The sequence below is a fragment of the Neofelis nebulosa genome, chromosome 9 (assembly GCF_028018385.1).
Source record: "Neofelis nebulosa isolate mNeoNeb1 chromosome 9, mNeoNeb1.pri, whole genome shotgun sequence".
In the NCBI taxonomy this organism is placed as follows: domain Eukaryota; kingdom Metazoa; phylum Chordata; class Mammalia; order Carnivora; family Felidae; genus Neofelis; species Neofelis nebulosa.
The window spans coordinates 93,868,962-93,885,156 of NC_080790.1; the positions used below are offsets into that span (position 1 = coordinate 93,868,962).

At 38.3% G+C, this 16,195-nt stretch overlaps 1 protein-coding gene across 1 annotated transcript; it reads left to right on the forward strand.

The window, feature by feature from the left end:
• The first annotated feature begins 2,914 nt into the window (after window positions 1-2,914).
• On the forward strand, window positions 2,915-5,076 carry LOC131485343 (small ribosomal subunit protein mS31-like). The gene has a single exon (XM_058684734.1). The coding sequence runs from the start codon at window positions 2,946-2,948 to the stop codon at window positions 4,107-4,109; it is 1,164 nt and encodes a 387-aa protein (XP_058540717.1). The 5' UTR covers window positions 2,915-2,945; the 3' UTR covers window positions 4,110-5,076.
• The last annotated feature ends 11,119 nt before the right edge of the window (window positions 5,077-16,195 follow it).

Here is a 16,195-nt window from a genome sequence, read left to right on the forward strand (position 1 = left end):
AAGATAATAGTCATAAAATTAATTGCTAGGCTTGAAAAAAGTATAGAGGACAGCAGAGAATCTATTGCTACAGAGATCAAGGGACTAAGAAACAGTCAGGAGCAGCTAAAAAATGCTATAAATGAGCTGCAAAATAAAATGGAGATGACCACAGCTCGGATTGAAGAGGCAGAGGAGAGAATAGGTATATTAGAAGATAAAATTATGGAAAGAGAAGAAGCTGAGAAAAAGAGAGATAAAAAAATCCAGGAGTATGAGGGGAGACTTAGAGAACTAAGTGACATAATTAAGCGAAATAATGTATGCATAATTGGGATTCCAGAGGAGGAAGAGAGAGGGAAAGGAGCTGAGGGTGTACTTGAAGAAATAATAGCTGAGAACTTCCCTGAACTGGGGAAGGAAAAAGGCATTGAAATCCGAGAGGCACAGAGAACTCCCTTCAGATGTAACTTGAATCGATCTTCTGCATGACATATCATAGTGAAACTGGCAAATACAAGGATAAAGAGAGAATTCTGAAAGCAGCTAGGGATAAACATGCTCTAACATATAAAGAGAGACCGATAAGACTCATCACAGATCTGTCTACTGAAACTTGGCAGGCCAGAAAAAATTTCAGGAAATCTTCAAAGGGATGAACAGGAAAAAATATGCAGCCTAGAATCCTTTATCCAGCAAGTCTGTCATTTAGAATAGGAGAGATAAAGGTCTTCCCAAACAAACAAAAACTGAAGGAATTCGTCACCACTAAACCAGCCCTACAAGAGATCCTAAGGGTGATCCTATGAGACAAAATACCAGAGACATCCCTGCAAGCAGGAAACCTACAGACATCACAATGACTCTAAACCCATATCTATCCATAATAACACTGAATGTAAATGGATTAAATGCGCCAACCAAAAGACATAGGGTATCACAATGGATAAAAAAAAACAAGACCCATCTATTTGCTGTCTACAAGAGACTCATTTTAGACCTGAGGACACCTTCAGATTGAAAGTGATGGGATGGAGAACTATCTATCAGGCTACTGGAAGTCAAAAGAAAGATGGAGTAGCCATACTTATATCAGACAAACTAGACTTTAAATTAAAGGCTGTAACAAGAGATGAAGAAGGGCATTATATAATAATTACAGGGTCTATCCATAAGGAAGAGCTAACAATTATAAATGTCTATGTGCCAAATACAGGAGCCCCCAAATATATAAAACAATTACTCACAAACATAAGCAAACTTATTGATAAGAATGTGGTAATTGCAGGGGACTTTAATACTCCACTTACAACATTGGATAGATCATCTAGACACAGGATCAATAAAGAAACAGAGACCCTGAATGATACACTGGATCAGATGGACTTGATAGATGTATTTAGAACTCTGCTTTCCAAAGCAACAGAGTATACTTTCTTCTCGAGTGCACATGGAACCTTCGCCAAGATAAATCACATACTGTGTCACAAAACAGCCCTTCATAAGTATACAAGAATTGAGATCATACCATGCATACTTTCAGACCACAATGCTATGAAGCTTGAAATCAACCACAAGAAAAAGTCTGGAAAACCTCCAAAAGCTTGAAGGTTAAAGAACACCTTACTAAAGAATGAATGGGTCAACCAGACAATTAGAGAAGAAATTAAAAAATATATGGAAACAAACGAAAATCAAAATACAACAATCCAAATGCTTTGGGATGCAGCAAAGGCCGCCCTGAGAGGAAAATACATTGCAATCCAGACCTATCGCGAGAAACAAGAAAACTCCCAAATACAAAATCTAACAGCACACCTAAGGGAAATAGAAGCAGAAGAGCAAAGACACCCCAAATCCAGCAGAAGAAGAGAAATAATAAAGATCAGAGCAGAAATAAACAATATAGAATCTAAAAAAACCGTAGAGCAGACCAATGAAACCAAGAGGTGTTTTTTTGAAAAAAGAAACAAAATTGATAAACCTCTAGCCAGGCATCTCAAAAAGAAAAGGGAGAAGACCCAAATAGATAAAATCATGAATGAAAATGGAATTATTACAACCAATCCCTCAGAAATATAAGCAATTATCAGAGAATACTATGAAAAATTATATGCCAACAAACTGGACAACCTGGAAGAAATGGATAAATTCCTAAACACCCACACACTTCCAAAACCCAAACAAGAAGAAATAGAAAGCTTGAACAGACCCATAACCAGCGAAGAAATTGAATCAGTTATCAAAAATCTTGCAACAAATAACAGTCCAGGACCAGATGGCTTCCCAGGGGAGTTCTACCAGACTTTTCAAGCAGAAATAATACCTATCCTTCTCAAGCTATTCCAAGAAATAGAAAGGGAAGGAAAACTTCCAGACTCATTCTATGAAGCCAGTATTACTTTGATTCCTAAACCAGGCAGAGACCCAGTAAAAGAAGAGAACTACAGGCCAATATCTCTGATGAATATGGATGCAAAAATTCTCAATTAGATACTAGCAAATCGAATTCAACAGCATATAAAAAGAATTATTCACCATGATCAAGTGGGATTCATTCCTGGGCTGCAGGGCTGGTTCAACATTCGCAAATCAATCAATGTGATACATCACATTAATAAAAGAACCATGTGATCCTGTCAATCAATGCAGAAAAAGCATTTGACAAAATTCAGCATCCTTTCTTAATGAAAACCCTCGAGAAAGTCAGGATAGAAGAAACATACTTAAACATCATAAAAACCCTTTATGAAAAGTCCACAGCTGATATCATCCTCAATGGGGAAAAACTGAGAGCTTTCTCCCTGAGATCAGGAACACAACAGAGATGTCCACTCTCACCGCTGTTGTTTCAAATAGTGTTGGAAGTTCTAGCATCAGCAATCAGACAACAAAAGGAAATCAAAGGCATCAAAACTGGCAAAGATGGACTCCGTTGTGTGTGCGGTTGTGTTTGCTTCTCGGCGATGTTTCCAAGAGTCTCCGCGATCATACCTCTTCGCCTCCTCTCCCCTTTCCCTTTATGCCCTGGAGGCTCAGAGGCACCGGCAGCTGCGATTGTGCGACTCGGTGCTCCGCACGGAACGGTCAGGACAAAAAATGAAGTCCACCGATATTTTGGCACGAACAACGTGATCTGTAACAAGAAAGATGAGCAGTCTGCTCCAACACGTGATATTTCCAAGGAAACAGAGACCCAAGAGAGTGTGAAGGAGAACACAAAAAAAGACTTGTTAGGTATTATTAAGGGCATGCGAGTTGAATTAAGCACAGCCAAAGTACAAACAACAAGGCCACCCAATAGAAGACAACTTAAGAGTATAGAAGCTACAACTGGCAGGCTTCACAAAGTTCCGGAAGATGCCCCAAAAAAGAGAACCAAGTCCCTGGGTCCTGAGTTGGTAGCAGCCGCAGCTGCTGTTGCAGATGTTCTCCCGTTCGATAAGCAGATGACCAAGTCAGAGCTGCTCAGGCAGCTCCAGCAGCACGAGGAAGTCTCAAAGGCACAGAAGGATGGAGAAAGAGCTAAAATTAGTGTCAGTAACATAATATCAGATATGAAAATTGCCAAATCTTCCACAGCTAGAGTTAGTACAAGACCAGTGCATCAAATTCAGTTTGATGAAGGATCTAACGATTACGTGGGCCAGAAGAAGACCAATGATCTTAAAAAAAGCCTTAGGAAAAATATACTCAAGGGGAAGAGACTTAATATTTTTGACCTTAAGGCCGTTACTGAAGAGGCACCCGAAACAGAGACAGCACCTTCACTTTGGGATGTGGAATTTGCTAAGCAGTTAGCTGAGGTAAATGAACAGCCCCTTCAGAATGGTTTTGAAGAGATGATCCAGTGGACCAAAGAGGGGAAACTGTGGGAGTTTCCGATTAACAACGAAGCAGGTTTTGATGATGATGGTTCAGAATTTCATGAACATGTATTTCTGGATAAATATCTGGAAGATTTTCCAAAACAAGGACCAATTCGCCACTTCATGGAGCTGGTGACCTGTGGCCTTTCCAAAAATCCATATCTGAGTGTTAAACAGAAGGTTGAACATATAGAGTGGTTTAGAAATTATTTTAATGAAAAACAAGACATTCTAAAAGAAAGTGGCATACAGTTCAATTGAAGACCATGGAAATTTTTGTTTCAAGCTGGAGATAGATACTATAACTAAATTAAATAATTTTACTAGAAGTTTTCCTATATTATGTCAATTATTACATCTGATTTGAATGGTATAAATGTTAAATTGCTTAAAAGTATATATAGTAACTGAAGAATATTCTTGCATGAAGAAAAGTCAACATTCACAGAATCAACTAGTAATTCTTAACAAGAAGAATATCTTAGAATTAGTAATAAGTTTAAGGCTGCTTTCTCCAACATTTTTCTTTTCAGTGACCATACTTCTTTGAAATATAATTATTAACCACATACCTGATGATGCCAGGATGCTGTAACAGTTGAGATGATTTATAGACAGGTTTATATGCTGTGAATATGTATATCTACATACACATATGTTTTATATATTTGAATATATATACATATATATTTTTATATATTTCACCATAAATTAATGACCCTTGTGTAAGTCTGGGTCACCAGCGAGAAGCAACCTTGTAAAAATAAACAGCTTATTCTAACCCCCTCTAGCCCTTTAGGTCTTCATGCCAAAGTTAGAACTGTTTATTTTTCTATTATGGTGCTTAGCAGTGTGACTCAATTTCATACAACTCAAAGGATTGAAGATTCTAAAAGACTCAAAACAAGAATTTAGTTTACAGCAGCCCCAGCCTAGTAGTGTTTCAGGCCCCCGGCAAATGAAAATCCTGTGAAGGAACCCATCATAAACTCAGGATTCAAATTATAAAACATATAAGGAAACAAAGCAGCATGATTGCACACAAGCAGAAACAGATAACAAAAGCAGACTTTGTAAAGCCTTTAAATATTCATACTATGAACTATATATAAGAAAGTATAGAGCAAGAGACGAAAGTGATTGGATTTTGGAAAAAAAATTTAGTGAAGAAGTGTAACAACAGATCAGATACTGGAAAATAGATCTCAAGAAATCCATATGTAGTAGAGAGAAGAAAAGAGAAAAGTATGAAAGCAAGGTAAAGATTGGTATAAGAAGGCAACATTTGTTAGGCACCTGGCTGGCTCAGTCAGTAAGTAGAGCATGCGACTCTTGATCTCAGTTCAAGGCCCATGTTGGGCATGGAGCCTACTTTTAAAAAAGTAAAAAAAAGTAGTATTTGTGCAATCAGATTTCCAGAGGGGGAAAAAAAGGAGAAATGGGTCAGAATTCGTCTTTGGATAGTTCATGGATGCAAAATTTTTACGATTTATGAGTGACATCAGTTCACAGTGGAGTGTGGAGAGAACCTGAGATTTGCTTCTAGCAAATAGACTATGGTAAAGGTGACTCCCTTCGTTGGGTTATGTTCTGTGGCAAAAGCGAAAGAATTAGTCACTCTTGTGATTATAGTACATTACGTAAGACTCCTTGTTAGCCAACTGGGTGAGAATTCTACTGGCTTTGAAGAAGCTGCCATATCATGAAAAGGCCTATGCATGGGCCACATGGCGGGGAACTGCAGGGCCACCAGGAGCTGGGAGCAACCTCCCGCTGACAGCCTGCCACGAAATGGGGATATCCGTTCTACAGCCTCCAATAACAATTCTGCCAACAACTGTGGAAGAGGACCCTAAGCTCTGCAAAGGCACACAGCCTAGCTGACGCCTGGCTTGCAGCCTTGTGAAACTTTGAAGGGAGACCCAGCTGAGTGACCCACAGAAACTGGGAGATAATGTGCATGTTGTTGTAAGCCACTAAGTTTGACATTATTTGTCATACACCAGTGGAAAATTGATACAGAAGAGGAGAAACGAAATTGTCAGTATGATTCTCTGGAAAAAAAGAATCTATAAATTACAAGAACTAATAGAACTTAGCAAGTTTGCAGCTGTGTTTCTACATGCCAGCAACAGATAAAATGTGATTTAGAAGATACTGTTTATAGTAGCATCAAAAGTGTAAATGAATAAAATCTTAGATATGTAGAAAAAAAAAACTGGCAAAGATGAAGTTAAGCTTTCACTTTTTGCAGATGACATGATACTATACATGGAAAATCTGATAGACTCCACCAAAAGTCTGCTAGAAATGATACATAAATTTAGCAAAGGTGCAGAATACAAAATCAATGTAGAGAAGTCAGTTGCATTCTTATACACTAATAATGAAGCAACAGAAAGACAAATAAAGAAACTGATCCTGTTCACAATTGCACCAAGAATCATAAAATACCTAGGAATAAACCTGACGAAAGATGTAAAAGATCTGTATGCTGAAAACTATAGAAAGCTTATGAAGGAAATTGGAGAAGATATAAAGAAATGGAAAAACAGGGGCACCTGGGTGGCACAGTCGGTTAAGCATCCAACTTCAGCCAGGTCACGATCTCGCAGTCCGTGAGTTCGAGCCCCGCGTCAGGCTCTGGGCTGATGGCTCAGAGCCTGGAGCCTGTTTCCGATTCTGTGTCTCCCTCTCTCTCTCTGACCCTCCCCCGTTCATGCTCTGTCTCTCTCTGTCCCAAAAATAAATAAAAAACATTGAAAAAAAAAAGAAATGGAAAAACATTCCCTGCTCATGGATTGGAAGAATAAATATTGTTAAAATGTCAATACTACCCAAAGCTATCTACACAGTCAATGCAATCCCAATCAAAATTGCACCAGCATTCTTCTCGAAGCTAGAACAAGAAATCCTAAAATTTGTATGGAACTACAAAAGGCCCTGAATAGCCAAAGAAATTTTGAAGAAGACCAAAGCAGGAGGCATCACAATCCCAGACTTTAGCCTCTACTACAAAGTTGTAATCATCAAGACAGCATGGTATTGGCACAAAAACAGACACATAGACCAATGGAATAGAATAGAAACCCCAGAACTAGACCCACAAAAGTATGGCCAACTAATCTTTGACAAAGCAGGAAAGAATATCCAATAGAAAAAAGACAGTCTCTTTAACAAATGGTGCTGGGAGAATGGACAGCAACATGTGGAAGGATGAAAGTAGACCACTTTCTTACACCATTCATAAAAATAAACTCAAAATGGATAAAGGACCTAAATGTGAGACAGGAAACCATCAAAACCCTAGAGGAGAAAGCAGGAAAAAACCTCTCTGACCTCAGCCGCAGCAATTTCTTACTTGACACATCCCAAAGGCAAGGGAATTAAAAGCAAAAATGAACTATTGGGACCTCATGAAGATAAAAAGCTTCTGCACAGCAAAGGAAACAATCAACAAAAGTAAAAGGCAACCAACAGAATGGGAAAGCATATTTGCAATTGACATATCAGACAATGGGCTAGTATTCAAAATCTATAAAGAGCTCACCAAACTCCACATCTGAAAAACAAGTAATCCAGTGAAGAAATGGGCACAAAACATGAATAGACACTTCTCTAAAGAAGACATACAGATGGCCAACAGGCACATGAAAAGATGCTCAACATCGCTCCTCATTAGGGAAATACAAATCAAAACCACACTCAGATACCACCTCACGCCAGTCAGAGTGGCCAAAATGAAGAAATCAGGAGACTATAGATGCTGGAGAGGATGTGGAGAAACGGGAACCCTCTTGCACTGTTGGTGGGAATGCAAATTGGTGCAGCCGCTCTGGAAAGCAGTGTGGAGGTTCCTCAGAAAATTAAAAATAGATCTACCCTATGACTCAGCAATAGCACTGCTAGGAGTCTACCCAAGGGATAAAGGAGTGCTGATGCATAGGGGCACTTGTACCCCAATGTTTATAGCAGCACTCTCAACAATAGCCACATTATGGAAAGAGACTTAATGTCCATCAACTGATGAATGGATAAAGAAATTGTGGTTTATACACACAATGGAATACTACTTGGCAATGAGAAATAATGAATTATGGCCTTTTGTAGCAACATGGATGGAGCTGGAGAGTGTTATAAGTCATACAGAGAAGGACTGATTCCATATGTCTTCACTCCTATGTGTATCCTGAGAAACTTAACAGAAGACCATGTGGGAAGGGAAGAAAAAAAATGGTTAGAGAGGGAGGGAGCCAAAACATAAGAGACTCCTAAAAACTGAGAACAAATTGAGGGTTTATGGGGGGGTGGGAGGGAGGGGTGGGTGGGTCATGGGTATTGAGGAGGGCACCTGTTGGGATGAGCACTGGGTGTTGTATGGATACCAATTTGACAACAAATTTCATAATAAAAAAAAAGCTTAATTAAAAAAGAAAAGAAAGATGTAAAATAATGGAGTTCTGGGTGGAGCTCTCTCCTGAGCTATTAGGCATGAGATAAAGTGTAGGGAATCTGAAGTAAAAGGGAAGGGAAGTATGTGTTAGACTAGTTGTGTAAAGCATGGGCAGTTTGGGACTAATGATAATCACTGAGAATTAGAGTGTTCTGGGAATCATATTTCCCTAAATAAACACAAATTCCAGAAACACATGATATCTGAAATTCCCTGGCGGCTCTTTGCCCCTTCCACAACCATCTTGCACATGCGGGCAATCAATAAATATTTACTGAATAGGTGTCTCACATTCTATCAATAGGTGATCCTAAGAATGTCCTGTTTCTCTCAACACTTCATTTCATAAACTCTTGTCTGAAAAAAAAAGTAAAATAAGCATGATAACTTTGAGTGAGAGAGGTTCTTTACTGCATGACATTTATATACTTGGAGTTGAGGTGAAGAATCTATACTTTTTGTTCTTTATATTACTAATCTTTTGAATGTCACATGCACAGTTAGCAGTCAACTGAGATGCTCTATAAGACTTACTTCTTTGGAGAAACACAAATTTAGCAGGACACAGTGTTCCATCTGTTCTGTGAGGAAGAATATTGGTAGACACTCAAGTGGTACAACCAAAGGCACTAAAGCATTGAGCCAAGAATGTACTCTGGATCTTTCAGAAGAGGAGTCTAAGTTCTTGGACATCCATTTATTTCCGTTCACAGAAACCATCTCCTCTTGAAATTTCATTTTCCTGAGATGTCAGTAAAAGCAACTACTATTTTGGCCTTCTGTGAGACTATCGCCTCCCCTCCCCCTTTTTAAAAATAACCTTGTTTTCTATTGAAAAGTTTCTGGTGTTTTGTTTTGTTTACTTTTTGCTTATCATTAATTTATTCATTCACTCAGTGGTTTGACTGGCATATATTGACTATTAAGATGATATGTATCAGGGAGAGCCAATGAATAAAACAGTCATTCTCCTCAGTGGTACTGGAGTAGACAAGCGGTCAGTGCACCTGTGAGGAATAACTGCTAGAGGAGCATAGAGGATAAATAATTATATCCAATGTGGGGAAATCACACATAGCTTTGCAAAACTTCAGACAATCCCAAACTATAGGACATTCATCAAAATAAATGATGAATGCTCATTACAGATGTCAAGGGCATGAAGAGAAAGACTATGGAACCATCACAGTTTTCAGAAGATCAAAGAAACACAACAATTACATGTAAAGTGAGATATTGGATTGGACCCCAGAAGAGGAAGAAAAGACACCTGTGGAAAGACTAGCAATCCGGTGAAATTCAAATTCATTCTTAGTTTATTTAATGGTATTGCACCAACATGAATATCTTGGTTTTGATACATGTACTACGGTTAGGTAAGATTTTTGGCATTAAGGAAAGATGGGGAAATAGTACAGGGACTCTGTATTACTTTTGCATGGTCCTATATATCTAAAACTATTTTAAAATATAAGTTAAAAATCTGGATAGCTTCACAGAAGAGGTGTTATTTAAATGGGTCTTTAGAGAAAATAATTTCAGAGACAGCGATGAAGGAAGAAGAGATCAAGAAGAGGGATAAAATAGCATGTTTTTAAAAAGGCCAAGTTAGCTACGGCTGCTCTGTTGGTGTGTGGAAGGAGGTATTAGAGTTAGCAGTGTAAAATAACACAGAGACTGTAAAGATTTCTGGTGAGAGAGATGTCAGAAGTTATTCCTGAGCATAGAAGTAACATTATTGACAATATCATTTAAAAACAGAGGGATAGTTGGAAGGTGTGGGTTAAACAGGGGCAGAAGGGCAGTCAATAAGACCAGAAAGTCAGCTGCTGAGATAATTAGGAGAGAAAAGTTCATGTCTTTCAACCAGGATCATGGTTGGAGGCAAGGCAAAGATTTGAGAGCCATTCTTTAAGGGTGTGGTGAATGGGCAAGGGGACTTATATGACCCAATGTTCATCCTACTCACAGCCACTGTTTTCTGGTAATTATGTATGCTTCATTGATGATGTAAAGGGACAAGAGCTTGGCCAACGGAAGATATTAATTCAGGTAAGGAGTCTACAGTCCACTCTTTTCATTCTCCTTCTTTGGGCGGACAATCTAGAGCAAAGAAGTCCTCAGGCCACCAAAAGAGGCTTCTTGACCATCAATTTACTCTTTACCAAGCTTCACATTAGTTAATAATGAATGAATCAGCTTCATATGTAGATGATTTCTCATAGTTTGACATGTGGATTTAACATTTTTAAAGGGGAAGGGCTTTACAAAATGTGTTTGGGGTTTTGTTCAGCTGAAAACACTTTGGAAATTGTTGGAAAATAAGGGAATGTCCTCAGGCTCTTCAATCCTGTTTGTTTTGCTATCTGAATTTTTGGAGTATGACTATCTTTTTAAAGTCTAGAGTTTTCCAGACTTCAGGATTGAGTCCCACATTGCATTCCCAGAGGGCACTGGTGAACTATCAGAATGTCTAGCAAGGGAGGGCTCCTGGAGACCACCCTCACTTGGCTGCTCTGATAGTGCTGAAATCAGGGTCTGGATTAGATTTCTTGGTCTGATACACTTCTTTTGAAGTTGTCTTCTAATCAACAGGACAGGCAGACAAAGATGGTAGCATAGTGTCTTCAAAATTCTGAGAGTTAAGTTATCAGGTCAACATGGAAAATTCAAAAGCACCTTAAAGACAAATGATTTCTAAGTTTAAGAATTAGGAAGAACTATTGATGTGATGAATCACATTAATTGTTTTGCAGATATTGAACCAGCCCTGCGTCCCAGGTAAAAATCCCACTTGGTCATGGTGAATAATTTGTTTTTAATGTATTGTTGGATCTGGTTGGCTAATATCTTTTGAGGATTTTTGCGTCTATGTTCATCAGGGAAATTGGTCTATAGTTCTCCTTTTTAGTGTGGTCTGTCTGGTTTTGGAATCAAGGTAATGCTGGCTTCATAGAAAGAGTTTGGAACTTTTCCCTCCATTTCTATTTTTGGAACCGTTTCAAGAGAATAGGTGTTAACTCTTCCTTAAATGTTTGGTAGAATTCCCCTGGAAAGCAATCTGGCCCTGGACTCTTGTTTTTTGGTAGAGTTTTGACTACTAATTCTATTTCCTTACTGGTTATGCATCTGTTCAAATTTTCAATTTCTTCCTGTTTCAGTTTTGGTAGTGTATATGTTTCTAGGAATTTGCCCATTTCTTCCAGATTACCCATTTTATTGGCATATAATTGCTCATAATATTCTCTTATTATTGTTTTTATTTCTGTTGTGTTGGTTGTGATCTCTCCTCTTTCTTTATTTTATTTCTTTGGGTCCTTTCCTTTTTCTTTTTGATCAAACTGGCTAATGGTTTCTCAATTTTGTTAATTCTTTCAAAGAACCATCTTCTGGTTTCATTGATCTGTTTTACTGGGGTTTTGTTGTTTGTTTCAATAGCATTAATTTCTGCTTCAATCTTTATTATTTCCTGTCTTCTGGTGGTTTTGGGTTTTATTTGCTGTTCTTTTTCCAGCTCCTTAAGGCATTAGGTTAGGTTGTGTATCTGAGATCTTTCTTCCTTCTTTAGGAAGGCCTGGATTGCTATGCAGAGAAAGCATTTGACAAAATATAACATCCTTTCTTGATAAAAACCCTCAAGAAAGTCAGGATAGAAGGATCATACCTCAAGAGCATAAAAGCCATATATGAAAGACCCAATGCTAATACCATCCTCAATGGGGAAAAACTGAGAGCTTTCCCCCTAAGGTCAGGAACAAGACAGGGATATCCACTCTCACCACTGTTATTCAACATAGTATTGGAAGTCTTAGCCTCTGCAATCAGACAACACAAAGAAATAAAAGGCATCCAAATCAGCCAGGAGGAGATCAAACTTTCACTCTTTGCAGATGACATGATACTCTATATGGAAAGCCCAAAAGATTCCACCAAAAAACTGCTAGAACTGATTCATGAATTCAGCAAAGGTTGCAGGATATAAAATCAACGCACAGAAGTCGGTTGAATTACTATACAGCAACATTGAAGTGACAGAAAGAGAAATCAAGGAATCAATCCAATTTACAGTTGCACAAAAAACCATAAAATACCTAGGAAAAAATCTAACCAAAGAGGTGAAAAATCTATACACTGAAAACTATAGAAAGCTTATGAAAGAAATTGAAGAAGACACAAAAAAAATGGATAAAGATTCCATGCTCCTGGATAGGATGAAGAAATATTGTTAAAATGTCAATACTACCTGAAGCAATCTACATATGCAATGCAATCCCTATGAAAGTAACACCAGCATTCTTCACAAAGCTAGAAGAAATAATCCTAAAATTTGTATGGAACCATAAAAGATCCTGAATAGCCATAACAATCTTGAAAAAGAAAACCAAAGCAGGAGGCATCACAATCCCAGACTTCAACCTATACTACAAAGCTGTAATCATCAAAACAGTATGGTACTGGCACAAGAACAGACACTCAGATCAATGGAATAGAATAGGAAACCCAGAAATGGACCCACAAACCTATGGCCAACTAATCTTTGACAAAGCAGGGAAGAATATCCAATGGAATAAAGACAGTCTCTTCAGCAAGTAGTGCTGGGAAAACTGGACAGTGACATGCAGAAGAATGAACCTGGACCACTTCTTACACCATACACAAAATAAACTCAAAATGGATGAAAGACCTAAGTGTAAGACATGAAGCCATCAAAATCCTTGAGGAGAAAGCAGGCAAAAACCTCTTTGATCTTGCCCATAGCAACTTCTTTCTCAACACGTCTCCAGAAGCAAGGGAAACAAAAGCAAAAATGAACTAGTGGGACCTCATCAAAATAAAAAGCTTCGGCACAGTGAAAGAAACAATCAGCAAAACTAAAAGGCAATCGACCGAATGGGAGAAGATATTTGCAAATGACATATCAGATAAAGGGTTAGTATCCAAAATCCATAAAGATCTTATCAAACTCAACACCCAAAAAACAAATAATCCAGTGAATAAACAGGTGAAAGACATGAATAGACACTTCTCCAAGGAAGATATCCAGATGGCCAACCAACACATGAAAAAAATTCTCAACATCACTCATCATCAGGGAAATACAAATCAAAACCACAACATTAACAACTCAGGCAACAGACGTTGGCAAGGATGCGGAGAAAGAGGATCTCTTTTGCATTGTTGGTGGGAATGCAAGCTGGTGCAGCCACTCTGGAAAACAGTATGGAGGTTCCTCAAAAAAATAAAAATAGAATTACCCTATGACCCAACAATCACACTACTAGGCATTTATCCACGGGATGCAGGTATGCTGCTTCAAAGGGAAAAATGCACCCCCATGTTTATAGCAGCACTGTCAACAATAGCCAAAGTATGGAAAGAGCCCAAATATCCCTCGATGGATTAATGGATAAAGAAGATGTGGTATACACACACACACACACACACACACACACACACACACACACAATGGAGTATTACTGGGCAATCAAAAAGAATGAAATCTTGCCATTTGCAACTACGTGGATGGAACTGGAGGGTATTATACTAAGTGAAATTAGTCAGAGAAAGACAAAAATCATATGACTTCACTCATATGAGGACATTAAGAGACAAAACAGATGAACATAAGGGAAGGGAAACAAAAATAATATTAAAACAGGGAGGGGGACAAAACAGAAGAGACTCATAAATATGGAGAACAAACTGAGGGTTGCTGGAGGGGTTGTGGGAGGGGGTATGGGCTAAATGTGTAAGGGGCATTAAGGAATCTACTCCTGAAATAATTGTTTCACTATATGCTAATTAGTCTGGATGTAAATTTTAAAAAATAAAAAAATTTAAAAAAACAAGAATTAGGAAGAACTAGTGAGACTTGTTTCTTAAGATGCTGCCATTTTTGGAGACTTTCACAACTGAGAATCAGGCCCTAGGGCATGGCAAGCCATGTGAGGACACCATGTGGGATATCATGACTGTCAATAACTGACTATTCTGATGACATCCAGAGCAAAATGTCAAGAAGTAAGAGGAGTTTAAGCATATAGTGGAATGTGACCATGGGAGGCTATTTTGACTAAGACTTGTATGGACTTGACTGCTTCCTGGGAAAGAACCAGGAAAAAAGGAAAAAAAAAAAGAAGAAAAAGCTGACTAGCCCCACCCTTCCTTGCTAAGAGAAGGAGCCAAATGGCAGAAAAGAAAGGACGTTAGTAGACCAGAAGGAAAATGAGATGGGAAGAGGGAAATATCTTGTAGCCCTGAAATACACTGGTGTTGGATCAAGTTAGATAGGGATTCAAGCCCCTCATCAGCACTCACTGCATCCAGTTAACCTCACCGACCTCAGAGACCTCATCCATCAAATGTGGATAATAAATGTGCCTTGCAAAGCTATTCTGTAGAAGAATGCATGTAAAGTACTTGGTATGTGGTCAGATACCAAACTAAAAAAAAAAAAAAATTAATGAGGACAGAAACAGAAGTTATGCTTCAAGGAAAAATTCACCACCACAGAAGCTGAGGAGATGTAAGACCAAGAGAGGAGTGGGACTCTTCCTCCTTATCTCCCAAGTGGGATGAAACGTGCCTAAATTTTGAAAATAGACTTGGGTACCGAATTTCCTTTCTGTGCTAGGAGAATCATCTGCAGACATGTCACTTCTCTGAACCCCCAGAACTTGCTGTTTTCACAATGGGGCTACAGTTACCTCTAGGCTCTACAGCAGTCCCCTCTGGGTTCTCTTAGAAGAATCCAGGTTGGGGGAACCACCAGCCTAAAACTTCTTCCTTCCTGGAGATTTCTGCTACCAGTTTTTTGTTGAATCACCCTTGTCTTCATGATTCCACACTTTTCAGTGGAACTATTTTTTTCTCAGATATATACATATGTATGTTTTGTTTTATTTATTTATTTATTTATTTATTTATGTATTTATTTATTTATTAGTTTTTCACTGAATTACCACTGGGCAGAATACCAGAGACTATCCAGCCTAACTGAAGCAGAAAGTTTGGGGTGGGGCTCAGTGGTTTGTAAACCACTGAACAAGCTCACCAGGGCATGCTGAGGCTAGCTCAGAACAACTGCTCTACCTCCTTAATTCATTGTAAATTCATATCCACTCAATCAATCATGATATCATAAGAGTAAGTTAATTTCTTACTACTTCTGGTTTGTCGTTGTTGTTGTTGATTTACTCTAGAAGTGTCTAGAGCTATGCTTTATGGGTTTTTTTCTTTGTTAATGGGTATGTAACATGCAGCTGCGTATCACTGTGGGTGGTACCATACATTAACATTTGCTATCCCTTTTGCTCTAATACAGATTATCACTTTATGTGTTAGCCCCATGCTTGTCTAATATTATTGTGATGTCTAGCTTTCTTTTCATTAGCATTGGCCTGGTAAGTCTTTGCCCATTCTGTTTGTATTTGTTCCTTTTATATGTACCTCATTCTGCAAGTCTTTCGTCAAATAGGTATGTTTATCCTACCTTCATTTATTAGTGTTACTTCATCTAAATGTACTGATTGAACATTACATTTTATCTTTTATGTGTCATTAGCTTAATTTTCAATATACTGTCCATTTCCCTTATTTACTTTAGGAATTGCCTTACATTTTTTTATTTGCTCTCCTTCTCTCTTCCCTCCTTCCCCCCACCTCCATTTTCCTCCCTCCTTCTCTCCCTGCCTCTTTTCCTCTCTCTCTCCCTCTCCCTCCTTCTCTCTCTCTCTCTCTTTTCACGTACATGTATTTGCCTTCTGGTAATTTGGAGGATTTATAGTATATTTTTAGTTTGTCTAGCTGTCATTATGATTCATATGCTATAGTTACAAATAATATGTATACTTATGCCTTCATTTAAGAAACATAGATAGTGTCTATAGATTTT